General features: G+C 34.7%; 1 protein-coding gene across 2 annotated transcripts in view; it reads left to right on the forward strand.

Moving 5' to 3' along the window:
- Positions 1–22500, forward strand: part of LOC128022409 (FYVE, RhoGEF and PH domain-containing protein 5) — a 42430-nt gene extending 19930 nt beyond the window's left edge. Inside the window, exons 6-21 of one of the 2 annotated variants that reach the window (XM_052609961.1) lie at positions 5685–5833; positions 6220–6376; positions 12531–12621; positions 12749–12799; positions 12900–12958; positions 13235–13306; positions 13482–13550; positions 17623–17706; positions 17836–17915; positions 18010–18103; positions 18205–18342; positions 19462–19564; positions 19852–19988; positions 20090–20218; positions 21037–21191; positions 21314–22500. In XM_052609961.1, coding sequence (XP_052465921.1) covers positions 5685–5833; positions 6220–6376; positions 12531–12621; positions 12749–12799; positions 12900–12958; positions 13235–13306; positions 13482–13550; positions 17623–17706; positions 17836–17915; positions 18010–18103; positions 18205–18342; positions 19462–19564; positions 19852–19988; positions 20090–20218; positions 21037–21191; positions 21314–21350 — 1605 coding nt within the window. In that variant the 3' untranslated portion in view covers positions 21351–22500. The remainder of the gene's footprint in view (positions 1–5684; positions 5834–6219; positions 6377–12530; positions 12622–12748; positions 12800–12899; positions 12959–13234; positions 13307–13481; positions 13551–17622; positions 17707–17835; positions 17916–18009; positions 18104–18204; positions 18343–19461; positions 19565–19851; positions 19989–20089; positions 20219–21036; positions 21192–21313) is intronic. The other variant, XM_052609962.1, reaches the window with a different exon arrangement.

Genomic DNA, 22500 nt, shown 5'->3' on the forward strand with positions numbered 1-22500 from the left:
TTTAAGCATTTGCTCACTGTCATATTCATGTCATTTTCACTATGTGCTGTATGTAAAATGAGGGTTACCCTGGCTTGATTTGAAAAATATGATTCCCAATGCACACAAACTTCCTAGATACTGAGTGCCCTATTGGTTACAGTGTTTACTTTTTTTATATTTTAATCTTATTAAATATGTATTTATTTGTGAAAAATACTGTAATCTAAAGTATAAGTATGTTTCTTTTACACAATTATTTTTTTAATCCATTGTTAAATGATTTCAAATTTCTTAAATATTAATAATAATAATAAAATTATCTGCCCTCCTGCTTCCAAGATATTGGCATCGGCTGTCAAAAAACACATATCGGTCAACCACAAGTTAAAATAAATTATCTGTATGGGATTTTGAGCAGAAACTTCATAGGCACATTCAGGAGAGCCATAAGATTAATATTACATCTTGTAGAAAGGGTCATAAAAGGTTGCCTTTAAATAAAAAGGAAAAATGGTGGCTTGGTATCATGCTTAAATGACTTTAACTTGTATTTCAAGTTAAAGTTATGTTTTTATGGTTTTAGTTTTAGTTAAATATAATAATCCTGAGCTACACACACACACACACACATAATATATTTTAAAGAATGGTTGTGTACATGAATGTCAGTGGTTTAAAACAAAATTGTTCCCTCTTGACTTTTATTGGATGCAACACCGCCACTCCCTACATGCAGAGTATGCAGTCTGCGTAGGGCACCAACCTGGCTACTGTTGTAAAATGTTGAGAGATTCAAACAAACAGTTATCAATAAATAAAATTTAAAATAAATTTAAATGTATGCATTTAGCAGACGCTTTTATCCAAATTGACTTACAGTGCATTCAGGCTATCAATTTTTACATATCATGTGTTCCCAGGGAATCAAACCCCCAACCTTGCGCTTGCTTGCTTGCTAAGCAGTGCTCTACCAGTTGAGCTACAGGAACACTACAAATAGAACAAAATAAAAAAATAAAGACTGCAAGTGATGTCACTAGCGGAATTGCAAGTGTCTGCTTAGGGCACCCATTTGGCCAGCAGTGGCCCTGATTGGATGAAAAAAAAAAAAACATTGTATGGACATTTTTTTAAATAAATGACAACAGAATTATTTTTTCTTTTTGGGTGAAATGACCCAAAACTAAAAATATTGTTTTCATACATCTCATAGATTCAGATTCATAGACTTCAGAATCTGATTAAAGGAGCGTTTTACTGTGTGTCTGAATTCATTGGTTCTTCACACTATACTTAATATTGCTCTGTCATGTACTGTTTCCAATTTAAATTATCATTTGTTTTCATTAGCTCTCCCACTCTTGACAGCCAAGTGTCTTTCTAACCTTGTTCCCTATAGGGCCGTGTGTGTTTGTGTGTTTATGTGTTTGTGTGCGCATGGCTTGCAGGGCCCGTGTGAGCAATGAGATTATCCGGAAAAATCTGTAACCTATTGTTTTAAACATTGCCCTCTATACTGTAACCTCATGATCAGATTTAGCACTTTTGTTTTCATGATTAATACAATATGTATCCCAATTATCACATTGAGGTGGGGCTGAAGGAGCAATTTAACACAATCCAGTGTGAACTAGAGTTCTTCATATGGTGTACCTCTTGTAAATTACTGTACTTCATATTCACCATTTTAATTGCCTCATTTGAATAAAATAAGCCATAGTCAATAGAATCGCTGTCCTATTAACGACTAAAGAATGCTAATCATATACATTCCTGTGTGCCTCGTATGCATATGCTGTATTGTATTACTGTAGAACTGTTATTATAGCTCCCCTTATTCATACATAACGCTGTGGATTTGAATTGAGCAGCATAATGGGAGGGATCGTGAATGGAGCAAAATGAATAGGCATATCAGAGCATTGCTGCAATAGTATTTCATGTCTAGCTTTCTTTGGGAGAACGTTCAGTTTGATATTGATGTGCTATAAATATTAATACTGCATTTAACAATTAGTGAATATGTGGAAAAGATAAAGATTTCATTAATCACTCTCTCTGTGCTGTGCTGAATAATAATGAGCTGGAGGATCTGAGTCACCTTGATTCTCTGTCCAGTATGACATCATTAAAGGTGTCATGATGCTGCTAAAAAGAACATTATTTGGTGTATTTGGTGTATTGAAATGTGTTTTAAGCGTTTTAAGGTTCAAAAAACACATTATTTTCCACATACTGTACATTATTGTTTCTCCTCTATGCCCCGGATTCTGAATCGTGTCGATTTTTACAAGGCTTATCGGTCTGAAAAGCGAGGTGTGATCTGATTGGCCAGGTATCCAGCGCGTTGTGATTGGCCGAACGCCTCAAGCGTGTGACGGAAATGTTACGCCCCTTAAAATAATGTCTTTCCAGCTGGAGCGACGAGACATAAAAATAAAACCCATTATAAATGTGATATAAATATGATTTCTAGTCGTGTCCTCTTTTGGAAGGGCAAACAAAGCAGTTCTCAACGAAAGTTCTCAAAGTCTTTCGCAACGAAACAGCGTCACACACCTCTACCTTGAGTGAGCAAAGGTCGGCTTGAGAACGGCGCGGCCGGTGGATTCTACGAAGGATTGCGGCAACCACATGTGACGACTTCCGGGCTGGACTCTTGACAAAGCGGACATCGTCCTCTTTTGGAATACCAAACAAAATAGTTTCACTTTCACAGTGAAACACACAGCGTCTATACGACATATCGGCAGCAGCAACAACAATACTAAATCGAGAATAGAAGGTACGCCTTCTTTCTTTGTGTGAACATTTGGAGTCTTTGCAACTGTACAGTTCTTCTTTATGCACTAAGAGCTTGTAATACCCCAAAGAGAAAGGAAAAATTTAAATCGCATCATATGACCCCTTTAAGCCAGTGCTGGCTGCTGTCAACGGTGACTTTAAGGGTGTTTCCTTCCCCACTGTGGAATGGAGATTTATACAGTTTTTAGGTTTAGCATACATCTCTTAAATGTACTTGATAGTACTGTTTGTATCTATAGGTGAAGAAGCTGAAGAAACAAAGCAAAATAGCACAAATAGAGTCACTGCATTATATTTTTTTAATAAAAATGTATTTATTTTGTTCTCAGTGAGATAAAAGTAAATTGAGATCAAATGGAGACTTTTCCTTGGAAGTTCAAAAGAACAGTGTTTAGTTGAGATAGAAATCTTTTGTAATATTATGTCTTTGTCGCTTATGATTTTTTTTTTTTACGTCCTTGCCGAATTAAAAAAAGAAAAAATGTACACTATTTTATAGCTACAAACACATACTTTATGTCAACAATTGTATATATATTTTATTTCTAATTATGAATTTTAGGGAAGAAATCAGAATAAAAATATTTTCCTGGGTTTCTTGGCTTGTCATTCTTTCCATTTATTTATTTTATTTCTGTTTTGTGTACTCTGAAAGGAACAGAGTGCTCCATCAGAACGCTACAGGACAGAACATGTGCTCTATTGTTCCATTGTTTGTTATTGAATAACACAAAAATACTAAGAATTTCCAGAACCTGTCCCTAATGGGAAGTTTTGCTTGTAATTCAGGTTGCTAGTCATGTGATTTTTGAGAATTTGCAGCTTGGTTAATTTCTCTTGGTCTTGAGCGAGAAGTGAATAGCATGGAGAAGCATAAACGCAAATGAATACAAGTTATTTCCCACCAGCCAGTTCATTTCTGTGTCGTGGTTTATGCATCTGACTCTAGAAAGCAATAAAACTATAATGAGACTTCATCAAGGCAACTGTAAAACAAAGCACTTTCATTGCAATGAACATTTGGAAATTTGTCAGGGAGTTTCAACTATTGAAATGCTATTGGAGGAAACAAGTTTCATAGTACATAGGAGGACTGTAAACAGCTCTGAGTAATTTATGAGGGCATTGACAGATGCTGACACGGCTGTGATCAATATGCATTGATTCATGTGTGAAGCTCAGAAAGGAATTCCAGCATACCTCCACCCAGCATGATTGCTTACACATCTGTGTGTGCATGCATGTCAGACTTTGTTTTACGTCATCACTTTCCTCATAACGGATACACATACTCTATCGGCTTTGCCTCTGAAGACATTTCAGAGAAGATTTTACCCCCTTCTAGGCGATTCATTAGGTAAATGACGTGTATGTATAGTAGGTCAAGTAAATAAATCCTCTCTGGATCTAGCCATCAGGCTAGCGGTCCCTGAACAGGTCAGCTCATGGCCGCTCAATTTAACGGTCTGTTATGGCCAAAACAAATATATTCAGCAGAAACTAATAACATGATCCCTCGACGGGTGGTATTGTGGGCAAAAATTATGTCAAAGCTGGAGGCTTGTGCACAGCTTTTAGCTCAGTCCAGTAGCTTAAGCCTGGAAGCTCATCCTGAGGGATGAATATGGTTAGAGCTCAATTTTTTTTTTTTTTTATGTATTTGCACGGAACTCTGGATCACTTTGTCAAGTTGGTATAGTTCTTTGCATTTTTTTTTTGCCACTGTTATTAATATAAATAATGAATATAAACAATGAATTCTACTGTATATCACCACTTTGAATGGCTAGCACAGTCACGGCTATCTAGCTGTTTTATTATAGAACAATATCCTTATGATGTTCAATCCAGGTGTAAGGCTATAGAATATGTATCATGTGCTGTAACAAAATTTTTGTATAGTTTATTAAGTATGTACAATACTTAATGTGAACATCTGTTCATCAAGCTTCATACATACTCAATCTAGATGTATATTACTGTACGTTTTTTAACAATAATTCTACTCATTTTTTATGTATATTACAGTATGTTTTTGATTAAATTTACTTATTTATGAATTAACTAATTTATTAACTGTCCTGTTTGATATTTGTGTATGTATATAAGTTCCTAGAGCTTCATTCCAAATTACGCGTGTTTGCACACTTGGCAAATAAAGCATATTCTGGTTTTGAAAATGGACTGCAGAGTCCTCTGGAATGGATTTAAACATGATCAGTTATGTCACTAGTACGCTTTTATTGGCAGCTGAAATCATCATACAGAACAAAATATTTAAGGGAATAGTTGAACAACATTTAAAATTTGCCTGAAATGTACTCCCCCTAAGGCCAACCAAGATGTAAATGAGTTAGTTTCAGTACAGATTTGGTTGGTTTGGAACAGATTTGGAGAAATTTAGCATTACTTGTGCACCAGTGGATCCTATGTAGTGACTGGGTGCCATCAGAATGACATTGCAATAATTCACAAGTAATCCTCACCACTAAAGTCTGTCAATTAATGTCTTCTAAAGTGAAATGCTTTATTATTATAAGAAACAATTTCTTCATTAAGACACTTTTGACATTAAACCATAGTGACTGGCTAAAATACCAGTCCATAATCCATAATTAAGCTTTGTCTCACATCACTGGTGTTGTGTGAATTACTTTTTATGCTTTTATCAGTTGTTTGAACTCTCATTCTGATGGCACCCATTCAAAACAGAGTATTCACTGTTGAGTGATATAATGCTAAATTTCTCCAAATCTGTTCTGATGAAAAAACAATTATGAACCATCTTGTATGGCCGGAGGGTAAGTCAATTGTCAGCAGATTCCTTAATAAACCTTAGCATTTAGTGTTGAACTATGTAATTTTGCGATTCCTCATGCCAATCCATGTTCTTCCAGGATTTCAGGGCGGCAGTGGAGTCAGCAGGAGATGATGAGTTACTTCTGTTAGAAAATGGGAAGTTGGACGAGATCCTGAGCACTCTTCCTCAGGCCTACCACCTGCACAATGAGATCCTCAGTGAGCTAGAGACCCGCATTAAACAGTGGTGAGAACACATAAACTCAAGCACATTACACAGATAGACACTTAAATAATGCACAATAACAACTGCAAAATGTACACATTCATGCACACATTTTATAGCATGTCATTCCATAAAAAGTCCTTATTTGTGTTATATATAACATTTATCTTTTACAAGGTGCTAATGCATGCACACTGCATCTACTGTACTGTATGCATCTCCCCACCTGACCTGAGCCACATACTAATATGGACAAGCTGATATGTTCTTGCCCACATTACATTACACACTCTTATCTCTTTCATAGCAGTACATGTGATGCTACAGTAGCACAATCCATTATAATGCCAGCATGAGTGTCCTTGGATGCCCTCTTAGAAGTTCTCATTTTTCTCATTCATCTTCAGGGAGGACAGTCCGAGAGTGGTTGATGTCATATTAATGCGCCATGCTGAGTTTTCTTCCTTCGCGACCTACATCTCAGACTATGACCGCTGCATGTCACTTCTGGAGGAGACCTGCAAACAGAGTAAAGCTTTCGAGGATCTGGTCAAAAGGTTTGAGGTGAGTTCTGACACGCAAATGTGGGACTTTTGCGTGGTTTGTTTGGGAACTGATCACAATTTGATAATCTGGAGGAAAAAAAAATCAGCAAATCAGCAAGAAAAAACTTTTTTTTTATACTGTGGAAATGAAAAAGCACATTTGCAAATGTAAACTCAGAATTATTTTTAAAAAAAAGTCTGAATTGCGTTATTTAAACAATTTATAAAAAACAGAATTCAGACTTTTCTTTTTACTTTATATCTTGCAGATCTGACAATTGTGAGAAAAAAAAGCTTTTATTTTTTATTCTATTTTGTATTGGTGCTACCAGATTTTGTTTTAGATTCACTGTCTGATTTTTGAATGCTTGTATACATGTTATTTCACATAATTTATTAATGTAATAAATGTATATAATTTTAAGATATATTTGTATAATTGTTTATATAGTATTTTTATGTAAACAAATTTCTAAACAACAATACTTATATTAGTTTTGTTTTATATATGAAATATCAACATTATATGTGTTAATGTTGCTTAATAATATTTTATTCATATTTTTGCTTTTAAAAGAGTGTCTTCAAAGGCATATTAAACTTCGTTGTGAAATTGGCATTGAGAATCATAAAATCTGGTTTCATCAACTGCTGCAGTTTTGGTACCTGCAGGGTAGTAGGGACTTAATCAGTTTACCGTGGCAGCCATATTCACAACAGAGGCTCCGCTGAATAATTTAATTGGAGGATGGTTGGTGGAGTCACTGACCACACATTTCAGTGGTGATCGGGATCACCAACGACAAGAAGCCAGCTGTCCTCGCTCATTAATATGCATGAGCATCTGTATTCAGAGAAACCGCCGTGGGTGGTAGACTCAAAATTAGACCCTCAATGTATAGCAGGAAGAGATCAGGAAAAGGATAAAGAAAGGCTTATTTTGCCTTTAAATGGTCTTTAAATGTGGCATTGTCTTCAGCTTGCTCAAACTGAAAAGTAAAAATGTGGGTAGATTTCTTCTTAAAAAATGAACTAAGCTTAATGAAATGCTCACAGGTTTGTGAAATAACTTAAGGAGGCGTTTTTGATATTTTTTAGATCAAGGATTGCATCTTTAATAATGTGTGACAGCCTTCCATGTGTCTGTTTTTTCATGTGGCTTCAATAGCAGAGGCTTAAGATCCAAATAACCCCAGAGTAATGAAACAAGTTTAAGATGTAATTTCTGTTTATAACAACACATATTATTCTTCACGAAGCGTTTCGACATAATGTACTGTAATTCATTTCTGGGTGTGAAATGTGCTCACTCAGTCCTCTCAGTGAGTCCAGGTCAGTACGGCTGCAGTAACACTTATAGGCTTTCACTGGGTGATGTATGTACTGAGCATCACTGGTTGCCTCTGGTCACTCCGCACTAATGAAACCAATAGAGCTGACTCTCAAACACACACAAGTCTACAACAAGGAAGGCTTTTCCTTACATTTCTCTTATCCTTCTAGCCATTTGTCTAACCACCGCTGACTTGTTTTATTCACCCAGTCTGTGCTGTGATGCTGCTCTCGACTCGTTAAATGGGAGGAGATGCAGTTGTTTTATTGATCAGGGCCTGAAGGTGGGCAAGTCAGGAGTTTAAACACTGCTTGACTTTATCAGTATATGCCACCATTGCAGCTTTGTAAAAATGTTAAATGTTTTTTAAATGTTACTGGATCACTTCATCAAGAATATGTCTGGGTCATATTTCACCCCAAACAAAAAAAGGAACAACTAATTATGTTTAAAGAAATTATGCCTGGTTGAGGCACTATATGACTTTATTCCATTATGAAATTTAAGCACATTTTTTTCCCAATCCTCATCTTAAAAATGTCATAATCTGTAATAAAAAAAAATGAAAATATTAAAATTGTATTTATATATTAAGTATTAAAGTGCAAGACTTAAAGACTTTAAAAAATAATATGCTGTTTTACAGTAGTCTTTTGAGCTTCATTGAGAATAAATTTAATAATAAAAAATATTTAAAAAAATGTATGCTTAATTGACAGTAAAATAATTTGAATTTGAAGAAAAAAATAAAAAAGAATCAGATTTGGTAGTAAGGGAGTATTTGGGAGTATTAAAATAAAAAAATATTTAATTTAATCATAAAAGTATTATTGTTTTGCATTAATAAGAGCAGTTACTAATAATATTATTCGTTCATTTCTTGTTAATTTCATTTTAATACACATTTGACAGTAAACCACTAAGTGAAGCATACAATATTTACTTTTATTAACAACAGTAACATGCAAAATCAAATTTTTTATGTAGAAAATGTATATATTCTACTCTTATTAAATGTACCATTATTCTTCTATAGGGTTATACGTAACTGATCGACAGCTTTAGTGATCATAGATCATAGATCAATAAATACTCTTTATGTGTGATTCAGTTGCAAATTGAAGAAAAGCTTGTTTTTCAAGGCACTTTGTGACTTTTCTCACTACATACACAAAAAAAGAGCAAAACTCTTGATGATTTCTTGATCATTTTATATTTTATAATAGTGATTTTATAATTTCAAAATATAAAGAAAAAAAAAGTAGTAGAAATTAATGACTAATACGCCAATAAGTGCCACTTACTGGTTAGCATGGGGATTTAACATATAGTTTTTTTATTCAAGTGTTTGTTCACCACAAAGTATATTTAAGTCATCCCATTAAAAATAACATTCAAATTGGATCATCATTATAAAGTTCTGGCAATAGTTGTAATACTTGAAATGCTTGGAAGTCAATGAAAAGTACTTGAATTTCTCTCTCAAAAGGTTGTACAAACACTGAAATAAATAATGTAAAAACATCTGACTATTTCTGCCACAACACCATAGTTATGATTATAGTTACTACCTCTGGTTTTCTACGTCAGCGGTGTTTGATCTGTTTATTACAAAACTGTAAACAGAACTTGCATGTTTCTTACTAGATCTCGAAGCCATTCTGCGGAGAGTTCAAACGCCTCTCACTGTATCTCCTGCACTGTGCAACAGTGTCACAATATCAACATTTGTTCCCAAATAAACCTGTTCTGAGGTCGGACAATGCTGTGGTCGCACCAGTGCGCCAGCAGACTATGTATTCACAGTCTGGATCCCTGCTAATCCTAGGTGTTTTCTAAAAATATAAAATGTATCTAAAATATTTGTAAAATATTTGATTTATTTTAATACATTTTTTAATTGTAATAAAAAGTAACAACATTATTTTATTTTATTTAAAACTTTCAGGATGAAGTGTGACCTGGACATGCTTTTATGATATTCATCCAGATATATTTGTCTATCTGTTATATTTATCTTGTACATTAGGAAATTAATGTTGATTTTACCACATGAGTTTCAATGATGTGGCATTTCATATTAGCAAATTTGAACTTTCTGATGAAGAATACTGGATGCATTGAGGATAGAGGATGCATTAGGAATTCTCTTCCCTGGAGCCGAGCTTGTGTAATCTCATTCTGTGCCTGCCTGTACGTGCTGGGTTGTTGACAGAGATGAAGTATCTACAGTAGCTGATCTGATCACCACTGTGGTCGGATAAGATTAAACCCTGTTCAGCTACACGGTTTACGAGGGTTTTCACCATGAACGTGTGCCTGTGTGTTTATAAGTGTCTGGCCGTGTGTGTGCAAAATGTGTAAAGAGGAAGGAGACAAAGGTGGGCTGTGCTGAAAGAGAGTGAGAGACAAGGGAAAAAAATATAATTTTATATATATATATATATATATATTTAGAAAATATAAATATTTATTCATTCTTGCATGCAAAATCATGCATGCACTATGAACAGGCATGGTCTTTCTTTGCATGTGTATTATTAGTACACAATGTTATTTTTAAGTTGTACAGGTGGAAAGGACGAGATAAAGACAAAACAAGACACTGACACACATAGACACAGATCTGGCATTTAGGCAATGAGGCGGTAAAAAGCTAATTAGCCAAGCAGTCTTCTTAAACAACCATAATTAAATCAGCTGTCCACGCAGACGCTGCTTCAGCCGGACCAATGCCTGATTTGTGTAGCCTGTCTGTTCTCTGGCACGAGCCGGTGTTCACTCTTCTGGCTGTGTCCCAACTCGACCAAATATCTGCTCTTACACACATACACAAAGACTGGCCCCTTCTTCACCACAAATGTCAACTGGATTGCAATTTGGTGCATGCATTCAGTATGAGGCTGTTCATTAGTTCTATTGCTTTTAACAATGAAACCACGTTGTGCTTAGACACACGAATCTGACAGGCTTTTATGGTCATGATGAGGCTCACTGCAGTGAAGGAACAATTCAGAGAGGAAGTAATTGGATAATGGAGGACAGGTGCAAGATATTAAGAGTTGACGGGGAGAGAGAGAGAGAGAGAGAGAGAGAGAGAGAGGCTATGTTCACACCAAAACATAAAAGTACTTAATGTAGACTTTCTAATTTAGATTAACTTTGCTTAACGTAACATCATAAACACATTTCATAATGTTATTTAATATGATTGCATATTTTGGTATAACACAAAATAATGTGCATTAACATTAACCTTATAATATAGATTTAGTGTATCAGTATTTATTTTAAACAAGTCTGTTTTGTACCTTTCTGTGTAATCCTTCATAGTGCAATTTACTGAATATTTTATACATTATTAAATTGTATTTAATGTCTGAATATTAAGTATTATATACTAATATGAAGTATTTGTTTTATTTCATTTTATTAAATTCAGTGTAGCATTAACTTTTTTACTTGTATTGTTACTATATTTGTAATTCAACAGTTTTCTGAATATTTTAAATATAAAATATTGTATGTGATTTTATTTAATATCTGAATATTTGAATAATTAATATTTTATTTTATTAAATGCAGTTAAATATATTATAAAACATTAAATATAATAGAAATTTCAACATAATTTTACATTTATTCAACCTTGGGTTAATATTATTTAAAGATATTTCAAGGTAGATTTGTGTAAAAACTTAATGAGTCAGTATGTTGTATTTTCTATGTAATTGTCAGATTTGTTTTTTGTTTTTTTATCACATTATCATCAGAATAACAGATCTGTGTTGGATCATGCAATGGATAAACTGCAATGTAAACGTAGACTAAGAGAAGAGAAATAAGGAATGTGATGGATATAATGTGAACTATGTTGATGAAGAAAGCGAGGTTATCATAGAGACACAGGGAAACTGAGAGAACTGTCATGGAAAAGATAATGAAAGCCGGAGGGTGTCTTTCTGAGGTGTTGCGGATATGATGTTGTTGCAGTTGTGCAAACCGGACAATCATTGACTGTGTTTCTAAATTTTCAAGCCACAACTCATTCAACACCCCTCACAAGGTCATTAACAGCATCTCTTTTCCCTTTCCTCGTTTAAGATCTCAAGTATTGTCCCATGTCTCTGGATGTCTATAAGTCTAAAATGATTTGCCCTTATCTGCCCTTTACTGAGCTCTCACATCCCCTCTAGCTCCTCAGAGCTAGCATGAACAATGATGTGTCAAAGTCAATTAGGCCTTGATTGATTTCTTCTCACCGCATGTTTGACTGATTCACTTGTTCGCTTTTTCTCCAAGTGAATGATATAATTGGAATGAAATTGGATGGAATGAGGCGTACTCAGGTTTTTGTGAAGCAGGAAAAAGGGAAGGTCATTCAATAACCTTAAAACTGGCTTTTCTAAGTTGTGCCATTGTGATCTATGATACTGTATCTTGTGAGTCAAGAGGAAGCACAGGTGGCATGCAACTCTTGATTGTATGATTGTGCATGTGTTTGTGTTTGTGTTTTGGATTTTCAAAGATTTTAGATTTCTCTTACTTCACCGCAGTGACATCATGTAAAAACAACAAAATTGCAGTTTCTTTAAGTTAAAAAGGTTCTCCTGAGGAATAACATTTTATACATTTTTCAATAGCTTGATGTGCTATAAGTCTTATGTTATATGGATGCCGCATTACTATATGATAATGCATTTTTTTGTAATTTTCAAGACCTTCTGTATGCCTGTGTTTAGAGTTATAATATGTTTGCATGTATTGTATATTGTGTTTTTTATGTGTATTTGTGTATTTTATGTGCCGTTTCTCATATGCATGTGTGTTTGCATTCCAGACACAGAATGCAGAAGGAGTTCATGTTCCTCTGAAACACCAGCTGCTGCGGGTTATTGTGCGAGTGCTTCAGTACCGCATGATCCTCACAGGTGAACCCTGCATGATTCAAATATTTAGTCCAGATAACATTTTTCCATTATTTTCACATTTAGTTATTTAAGTAGAAGATGTTTTGTCTGTTTATCAGTAATTTGGTTTTCATATCATTCTACCCAGACTACTTAAACAACCTCTCTCCAGATTCGAAAGAGTATGAAGATACACAAGGTATTGTCAACTCTCTCTCTCTAACACAATGATGGCCACTGATCATGTTTGACCTGTGAAAACACTAATTGTGCTTGTGGCGGCAACTCTTCGTTAACAGCTGCGCTGGTAATGGTGTCCGAGGTCGCAGACCAGGTTAATGACAATCTAAAACACGGGGTGAGTTGATTCTGTGTGAGAGCGTGTTGTATTGTTGATATATTATGTAAAAGAAGTGAGGGGATATGATGTCATCAAAGTGTCCCAGGTATCCAGAAACTAAGAGAGTAGTGTAAAATCAACCAGAAACAGGCATCTCCAAACACATAGCCATAGTCACATACAGACACAGAAACCTTATGTTTCTACCATTATTAATTTCCTTTTACTCATCCACAAATGAGAAACTTTGATTTTATAGTTCTATTTCTCATTCTTTCTCTATCGCAATCGCAGGAGAACCTGCTTCGTTTGGTGCACATTGACTACAGCGTAAGAGGAAAAAGAGACCTTCTCCAACCAGGAAGGGTAAAATTAGCTTCATATGCTGTATTTTTGGTTTGATGTTTATAGTTTATTATTGTTTTTACTCGCAGTAAAACCTGAAACATCAGTAACAGTTATTTGACAGTTTGAGTTATTTGAAGTGAACAACACAGTTACCCATAACTCACCTGGCCTATTACACCTGTGTGTTTTGCAGGTTTTTGTCAAGGAGGGCACTCTGATGAAGGTTTCTCGAAAGAGCAGGCAGCCCAGACACCTCTTCCTGGTATCTTGTCATGCTTCTCTCTACTCGCAGTGTGCTTAATTGTATTAAATGTCCGCTTGAAGTATACGTCAAATCTTCAAGTATATAAAAAAAAAACACTGTACTTGCAGATAATATAATACTAATTAAATATTAATGAAAAAGGCAACTTAAGTGCATCTAAAGCATGTTAATTTTCATCACTTTTTTACCATACTTAAGTACACTTTTAAAAAGTTTAATTTGTAATAATGCAATTGTCAAATAAAAATATTATGTTAAAGTACATTTTAAATCATTGTTTTAATTATCTTTTGTCATAAAGAAATACAGTTTTGATGTGTACTTCATCATGTATTATTTGATATTACTTTTAAAGTTAATATATTTTAAACATGCTAAATTGCAACTTCATCGTTACAAATGTGCAAATACAAATATATTTAAATACAAGTTTCATTAGAAATAAATTATATTTTAGTCTAGCATAAATGCTTGTCAGTACATTCAGAAGTTCACTTTGACCATAAAGGCAATAAAACTATTAAATCACTTTTAAAGACTTAAGTGAGTCAAAAAAGCACTCTTGAATAGTATTTCTGCAATAAGTACTCTTTTTGAAAGTATGTTGAAGTGGCTTTATTTACATTGCATTGAACAGGTGGCTTCGCGGCCGTTTGGAGCTCATCTGATTTTGCCCTCTTAGGTACTGAGTAGTTAGAGACAGGTATCTGTGTATCGCTGATATTTGTTCATTTAAAAAGGCAGTCAGTTTCTTAGAGAGTAAGCGAGCTGGGTTATGTATGCCATAACTGTTCACCAGAAACTGGAGGCCACATTAGCTGTAGCACAAGGCTACCCCCACCCCTCTTTATAGCACTCTTGTTTTCGAGGGTCTTACTTCCTCTCAGGATGTCTGCTGTTGGTCATTGGATGCCAGCTTCCTGTGCTGGGACTGTACTGACAGCACACTGAAGACTAGGCCCAGAGAACAACAGATCAACAGCACTGAGCCACCGCAGCTGAAAAACAACACTAAAAACAGGCTGAGCAGTCAGATCAGTTGTGTAGAGTCACTGAAGTACATTTGCTCCATTCACTTCCACTTTTGGTTTTCTGAACGTCTTAATGATAAGATATGATCATTACAGATTTGAAATCTTGATATTGCTTTGCTACAATGTTCTAAATAATGTCAAGTTACACAAAAAAGTTATTTTAAATTGCAATAATATTTCACAACATTAATGTTGTTACTGTATTTTTGGTCAATTAAATGCAGCCTTTGCAGCATAAGAAACGTAAATCATGAAAAAAAAATACTGACTATTAACTTTTGAATAGTAGTCTATGTAGACCTTTAGGTGTGGAAAGAAATCATTCTCTTTAAAAAGCATTTTTTTTTCCATCTGTTTTTTCCTCCTTTTTCTAAAGTTCTAAGAACTGGGTAAACTTAATTTTCCAAGTATTAATTAACTTTTTAAAATGTATTATATTATATTATATTATGTTATATTATGTCATGTCATGTCTTATCATATCATATCATATTATATTGGCCTGGTTTTACAGACTTACAGGGCTTAGGTTATGCCAGGATTAGGCCATAGTTTAGTTAGGAAATTTAAGTATTCCTTATAAACGTGGCAATGACAATAACATATTATAAGATACCGTATGTCAGTACTAGTACTAATTGTTAATAAAAAGTAATATTTTCACATTGGCAGTTTTTCTCTGAGGTTAAAGTTGTTAGAGGCAAAGCTGGTTTTAGTCTATGGATTTGATTTGACATCGTTAGACTCATGTTCATACGGTTCAGTTTAATCCATGCTATATGTTGTAGTACCTTATTATGTTACTGAAAAACTAGCACTTGACAAATGTTAATTTTGGACTGTGTATACATATATACAGGAAGCTTTTCTGATATTGTTGACACTCTTGGCTCTGAAGACCCTCGATACTGGGGTCTTTCTTCATCTTCTCCTGCTCTGTCCTCTCCCTGAATCGATCAAGTTCGGACTGGTGATTTTATTTATGTATTTTTTAGAGAGAGCTTGTGACTGATGTAATAGAGTTCAGCACTGGCTAGGTGTAATATGATGATGTCAGAGAGTCCCCTGGTAATGATGACTCTTAGAGATCGGGATTTAATTTATGGAGTTATAAGTGAATCAGCTCAAAAAAATCCTGCCAACCATTTCCTCCGTCAAAACCACCCATTGCTGCCTGTACTAATCTACAACTTCTGCCCTACAACAGTTACAGTCAACGCATGCAATATCTTTAAAGGGCTATCTCTGGTTTAGAAATACTTTGTGAACACTGAGACATGGTCATGAAAAATGTGACAGGGAATTTTTATTCTGTGATTTACACCATTTTGTTATTGTTATCTAAAGCTTAAACTTTTTTAATTGTTCCAAGTAAATCTGAAATGAACCAAAATATAAATATCAAATGAAAAACTTTAATCAATATTAGAAATGCTATCTTGGCAACTAATTGAAATAACATAGGTTGTTGATGTACTAAAATAACTCAAACTGAAATAAATAATCAGTTAAATATATAAATAAAAAATAAATTAGGCTAAATAGAAATATTACTAAACGAAAAAAAAACCTTACAAAATGACAAAAAAAATGAAATTATTAATAAATACTAAACACAGTATACAAATAATACTAAAACAAATCCTGGATTTACAGACCTGAAAAAGTCTTCATTAAAAAATATTTAGTAAATGTTTAAGGACAGTATGTGTCCGTTATATTCTCAGCTGTTTGAGGGTTGTTGTGGCTGTTGGTGTTGATGTTTTTGTTGTCTCTGTCCCGCCAGCCTTCCTCAGAGGTGTTCCTGGACCCGGCCTGTGAACTGCGGATGTTTGGGGCATGCACGTTGCGTGTCTGATGATGTCACCACTTTTGTTTGGAGCTATATATGTCTAGCAAAGACAATAGTTTGAAGTGTAGGGCTAGCTTGTTTGAGGGCGTGAGTCTGTGTTCTTAGCGCAGCTACTTCATTGTCAGGACCACAGCAAAGAAGAAAATATCCCATAAACTGTTTTTATCAAGCCCAACCTATTGTACTGAACATGTTCATGTACCGACCATGCTACACTTTTGGAAGAATGTGCATTGAGCAGACAGGAATAAATTAGTTCTTGTAAAAACTATTTAAAGCAGTTGTTTTCAAATAGGGGTCTGGGGCCCACTAGGAGGGCCTCCGCTTAATTCAAGGGGGCCTCAGGATGGCTTAAAATGTAAATAAATAAATAAAATGAGTTCTGAGTAAAATAATTTACATCATGTACTTACTATAGGTTTAGGTTAAGGATTAGTTGCTTGTAATTAGGCAGAATTTACTGTTACTATAGTAAGTGTATTTAACATGTATAACAAGGACACTGTAAAATATAATGTTACTGTGGTTTTCATCTATGGGGAGGGGTTAGATCTATGGTGGGGAGGGCTTCGAACATTGTAGACAGTAGGGATTCCCTTTTATTAAATCTTTTACTGCCTCCTTGTGGTAGACATAAGCATAACAGAGAGCAAGCATCACTATTTATTTGGCTCATACTGGGTTTAAATAATGTAAAATATTATTATTGTTATAGTTATACTATTCAATAGTAATAACATACTATAGTAACTCTAATATAAATGGATTAACAGAAGGCCAACATCACTATTACACTTGCTCACGTTTAATTTTAGGTTTAAATAATTTAAATATTAGTGGTAGTAGTGGTAGAGTCTATAGTAGTAATAATGCAACTAATAACTATAATAATAATAATATAATTGTCTTATTAAATAATTTAAACCTCTAATCTGAATGGTTTAATACACATTAAATAATTAAGTGCTCTATGCACTTATGTTATTTAAAATTGTGTATATAGTTGTACCCAGAAGATAAATCTGACAAAACCACCTTTTGGGTAGAATATATATATGTGTTAAATATATATATTTAACACAGAACATGCTGTTTTGGGTTAGGTAATAGTATTTAAAAACAATTTCTAGTCTATGGAATGTCCCCATTTAGATGAGTGAGCATGTTTGTGCGTGTGTTGCAGATGAATGATGTGATGCTGTACACCTACCCTCAGCAGGATGGTAAATACAGGCTGAAGAACACACTGTCTCTAAGTGGAATGAAGGTAAGGCATCAGCGTCTCGCAGGGGATCAGTTTGGTTTTTTGGCTAACCAACTGGGACACAAAACAGATTTAATAAGGTGATTTAAATTGTATTATCAAGAACTTATCAGTGTTTGCATGTGTCTGTAGGTCAGTAAACCTGTCATAGACAATGTGCTCAACACGCTCAGGATAGAAGTCAGCGACGTTACCATCACCCTCTCAGCGAGGTAAAGAGCATTTCCATAATGGTTTGCATGTGTCTGTACTGATATCTGCTGTCATACAATAACTTCAAGCACAGCTTCTTTATATCTCCTGTAGTTCTTTAAGTGAGCGAGAGGACTGGTTCCACACGCTGAGCCGGGCTATAGCAGATCACGCCGCAGGCCTCAACACCTTCAGCTGCTCTAGTGAGGTGTGAGGAAATGTCTTATGGTCTAGTTATATAGTTTAATGCATTAGTGTTCAATATTAAGTAACATAAATAATGAAATGTGTGTAATTAACATTCGGCAGGCGAGAGAGAAATTATGGATGTCTCTGGGAGAAGCTGCTCCTGTTCAAGTTCCTGTTTCACATGTGATGATGTGCATGAACTGCACGTCGGACTTCAGCCTAACACTGCGACGAAATCACTGCAATGCATGTGGAAAGGTTTGTAGAGAGATATCTGATATTCTTAAGTGCAAGACATATATTCTTTGGTTTGTTATAGCTTACACTCAAAGGTGGTCTTTACAGTGGCTCTGAAAAACATTTGAAAAACAAGTGCATCGTAATCAATTATCAAACAACAGGGCTATAATAGTGGATATTTCAGAGAATTATATGCATAGATTGTTTTATATATATTACTTATGTGTGTTTGGTTTTCAACCCCCCCTCAAAAAAATTATACTTTTTTCAAGCATTTTATTGAATTGTCATTATTTGTTGTCTTTTTTTCTGTGGTAAAATGAATAGGATTCATAGGTATGAAAAGGATTGTTATTACTGATTGACTAGTACAGGGGTGTCTAAATCTGTCTCTGAAGGACCACTGTCCTGCAGAGGTTAGGTTATCGTTTACTTCATTCAAAGTAATATGCTGACTTTATAGTGCAAAGTTTTCCAATATTCTTGTAAATTTTGAGGAAATAATGTAAAGTGGTTTTCAGGGATTTTGTTTTGTCAATAATTTAGTTGTAATTATTGAATAGTTTTATATGATACACACTGCTGTGTCTCTTATGCTCAGCACGGCTGCATTTATTTGATCCAAAATACAGTAAAACATAAATATTGTAAAATATTATGGGAAAATAAAATAACAGTTTTCTATTTTCCTGTGATGTCAAAACTGATTATTTTTCCAGGCATTATTCCAGCCTTCACTGTAACATGATCCTTTAGAAATCACTCTAAATTATCATTTAGAAAAAGAAAAAAAAAATATTATCAATGTTGAGAACAGCTGTGCTGATTAAACTTTTGTAGAAATCATGATACGTTTTTTTCAGGATTATTCGATGAATAAAAAGTTCAAAGGAACAGCATTTATTTTAAATAGAATTTATTTGTAACAAATGTATTTACGGTTACTTTGCTAAATAAAAGTATTTTTTTATTTTTTTATCTTACTGACCCCAAACTTGTTAAACAGTAATGCATACTGAATATCAGTATTAAATTGTGACCCTACATTCTCGATACTAGACATCTCTCTTTTTTATTATTATCTCTGATCGCATCTCATATTCATTATTCATCTGAGCTGTGTTGCTCTGTTTTTAGGTTGTGTGTCGCTCCTGCTCAAGGAACAGGTATCCACTAAAGTACCTGAAGGACAGGATGGCTAAAGTCTGTGACCACTGCTACGCCGAGCTCAAAAAGAAAAGTAAGAGCAAAAGGCTCCAAAATGAATCAGACTTCAAACAGTGTTAGGGTTAGAAATACTACAAAAATTGGTGATGTACTGTAAACGGTTCACTTTGATTGGATGCTGATCTGAACCATCACCGTTTAAATGCTTTTTTAGAATATTTTCAAGAATATATTTATTTCTGTTATTTCTACATTATTCATCTAAAATTGATTGTTGAAACAAATAAGCCTATTTCCATTTCAAATATCTAAAGCATCATAAGGGCTGTCTAGTAATGTCAGTGTATGATGTGTATGTAGGTGGGGATTTTCCAGGATCATGTGGGAGCACCAGTCCCTGCACACACAGGGCCAGCAGGCCTCTCTCTGCTGTGTTTCAGAGCCTACAGCCACCCAGCTTGTGGAGGAACCGAAAGAGCACCTCACCTCTCACACAGGTACACACACAAATGCTTACATTCACATTCAGTTATTTAAATGAGGTATTTTAATGTCTCACCCAAAAAACATAATTACTCAGTAATCTCTGTGTGTGCAGGTATCTGTGGGTGCAGAGGGGTCCACAATGAGTGGCAGTCTGCAAAGATGCAAAAAGAGCAAAAGGAAGTGGAAGAGGCTGTGGTTTCTGCTCAAAGACAAGGTGCTCTACACCTTTAAAGCACGAGAGGTGAGGGGACCCAGAGTCTCCCACACCAGCACAGTACATTACCTACTTCCCCCCATCATTACTAAATCAGTTCCTGTATCAGTAACAAATAAACTGCTTTGTGTGACTGATGAAATGCAACTGAAGCTGTCAATATTCATCATTTGCTAACACTACTATTCAATAGTTTGGGGTCTTTAAGGTTTTTTTAAAAGAAGGCTGCATTCATTTGTTCAAACATACAGTAAATACAGTAATACTGTGAAATATTATTACAATTAAGAAATTTATATTTCAGTATATTTTAAAATGCCATTTTTTGTGAGGACAAAAATGTGTGCGAAACAGTGCATTGCTTAATATTAAATATTAATAAATAAATAAAAATATTAATATTAATACAAATTAAAGGATTGTCTTACTGACCCAAAATTATTGAACTAATGTGAATATACAGTATATATATATATATATATATATATATATATATATATATATATATATATATATATATATATATTAAATTCTTCTCAGACTGCATATTATCTGGATTGAATTACAGAATGAAAGACCTATAATGTCATATTTAGTCAATCTTATTAAAAACTTTTTTGTAATAATGTCTGAACTGTGCTGAATAAAAGCACATTTTTATCTGGGCCAGGTTCTGTTATATGCAAAATAATAACACTTTGTAGCACCAGAATATAGCACATCCCCTTTAACCTCTCCCTCTCTCTGTCTCTCTCCCTCTCTCTCTCTCTCTGTCTCTCTCTAACTCTCTCTCTCTCTCTCTCTCTCTGTGTGTGTGTGTGTGTGTGTGTTTTCTGTGCCTGCAGGATAAAGTGGCATCTGAAAGTCTTCCTCTGCAGGGGTTTACTGTGAAGCTGTCGGATCGATCAGAGGGGGAAGACAAAGACAATGTTTTCCAGCTGTACCATAAAAAAACACTGTATTACACCTTCAGAGCAGAGGACCAGCATACTGCACGCAAGTATGACACACAAGAGTCCTGCTGCACACCTTTAGAGAAATAAAATCATTGTGATGATGCATTGTTTATTCACAATCGAAATCCTCAGAATTATGACAAAGAAATGAAACTTATTTCTACAGGTGGGTAAACGCAATGGAAGAGGCCACAGTGTTATAGCATCCTGACAGCAGGACTCTGGGCAGGGTTCCCCAGACAGCTAAACCCATCATGGGCTTAAGATTACATCAGAGTCACCTGTGCCTGAGAAACCAGCGGAATCACACCACAAATACCTTCAATTTGATCTTTATCTTCCCTTTGGCTGCTGAAATTAAAGACACACAAGGCATGTCCCACTCAGTGTTTGTACTGTCCCAGGGCGAGTGCTATGCCTCACCTACTACACAGACACTTAGAAAAGTGCCATATGTAAAGGGTGCATTTCAGTGAAGCTCAGGCGTTGTTAATGATTGTTCGAAAACTACTCATCTGTGTCAAATAAAGGAGAATGTTCATTTTTTTAAAAACTGTAACTGCCTTTCTATATGCAGGTATAATTCAGTGCTGTCATTTTATATACTGATGTAAAGTTACAAATAAATTAAGTCATTTATTATAGTTTGGATGGATGTGATAAGCCAATACAGGCTTATTATAGACAAAATATTGTTCATTTCATTTAACAGCTAAATGTTTAGCATGGCATATCCTACCACCTCAGATATAAAAAGTCCATGTTTTATAGTAAAATGACATCATGTGATATATATGTATGTATATACACACACACACACACACACACACACACACACACACACGGAATTGCATAGTCTAAATGAAGCGAGCTGTACATTTTACAATTCAGCGTAATATATTAAATTTGCAGCTGTATTAAGATATTGCTATCATCCGCTGAGATTCATTTTTCTCCTCACATTTGGTAGTTATTTTACCGTGGTTCTCAAGCTGATCTGTTCCCTTACAAACATCAACTTGGCAACCATTGTTTTCACTGGAAAACCACTACAGTTAATGTTACTACAGTGAAGCTGTGCTAATATGATTTTAGCCACACTGACATCATACAATAAAAACATACTGGAAGAAAAAGCATATTTTGAATATGATTCTGTATGCATTAGGTGTAATAGTTCTTAATAACTAACTATAGTATATCGTCAGAAACTATGGTAATTTTATGTAAGGATGATTGTATGTATATGAAGGCCACATTTGGTAAAACCTTGATGTAAATTAATATGCATTAATATGTTGTGAACATCTGTGTTGGTTGAACCTTTCATTAAAAAATAATGAAGTGTCAAAA

This window comes from Carassius gibelio, chromosome A11 (genome assembly GCF_023724105.1).
Source record: "Carassius gibelio isolate Cgi1373 ecotype wild population from Czech Republic chromosome A11, carGib1.2-hapl.c, whole genome shotgun sequence".
NCBI lineage: Eukaryota > Metazoa > Chordata > Actinopteri > Cypriniformes > Cyprinidae > Carassius > Carassius gibelio.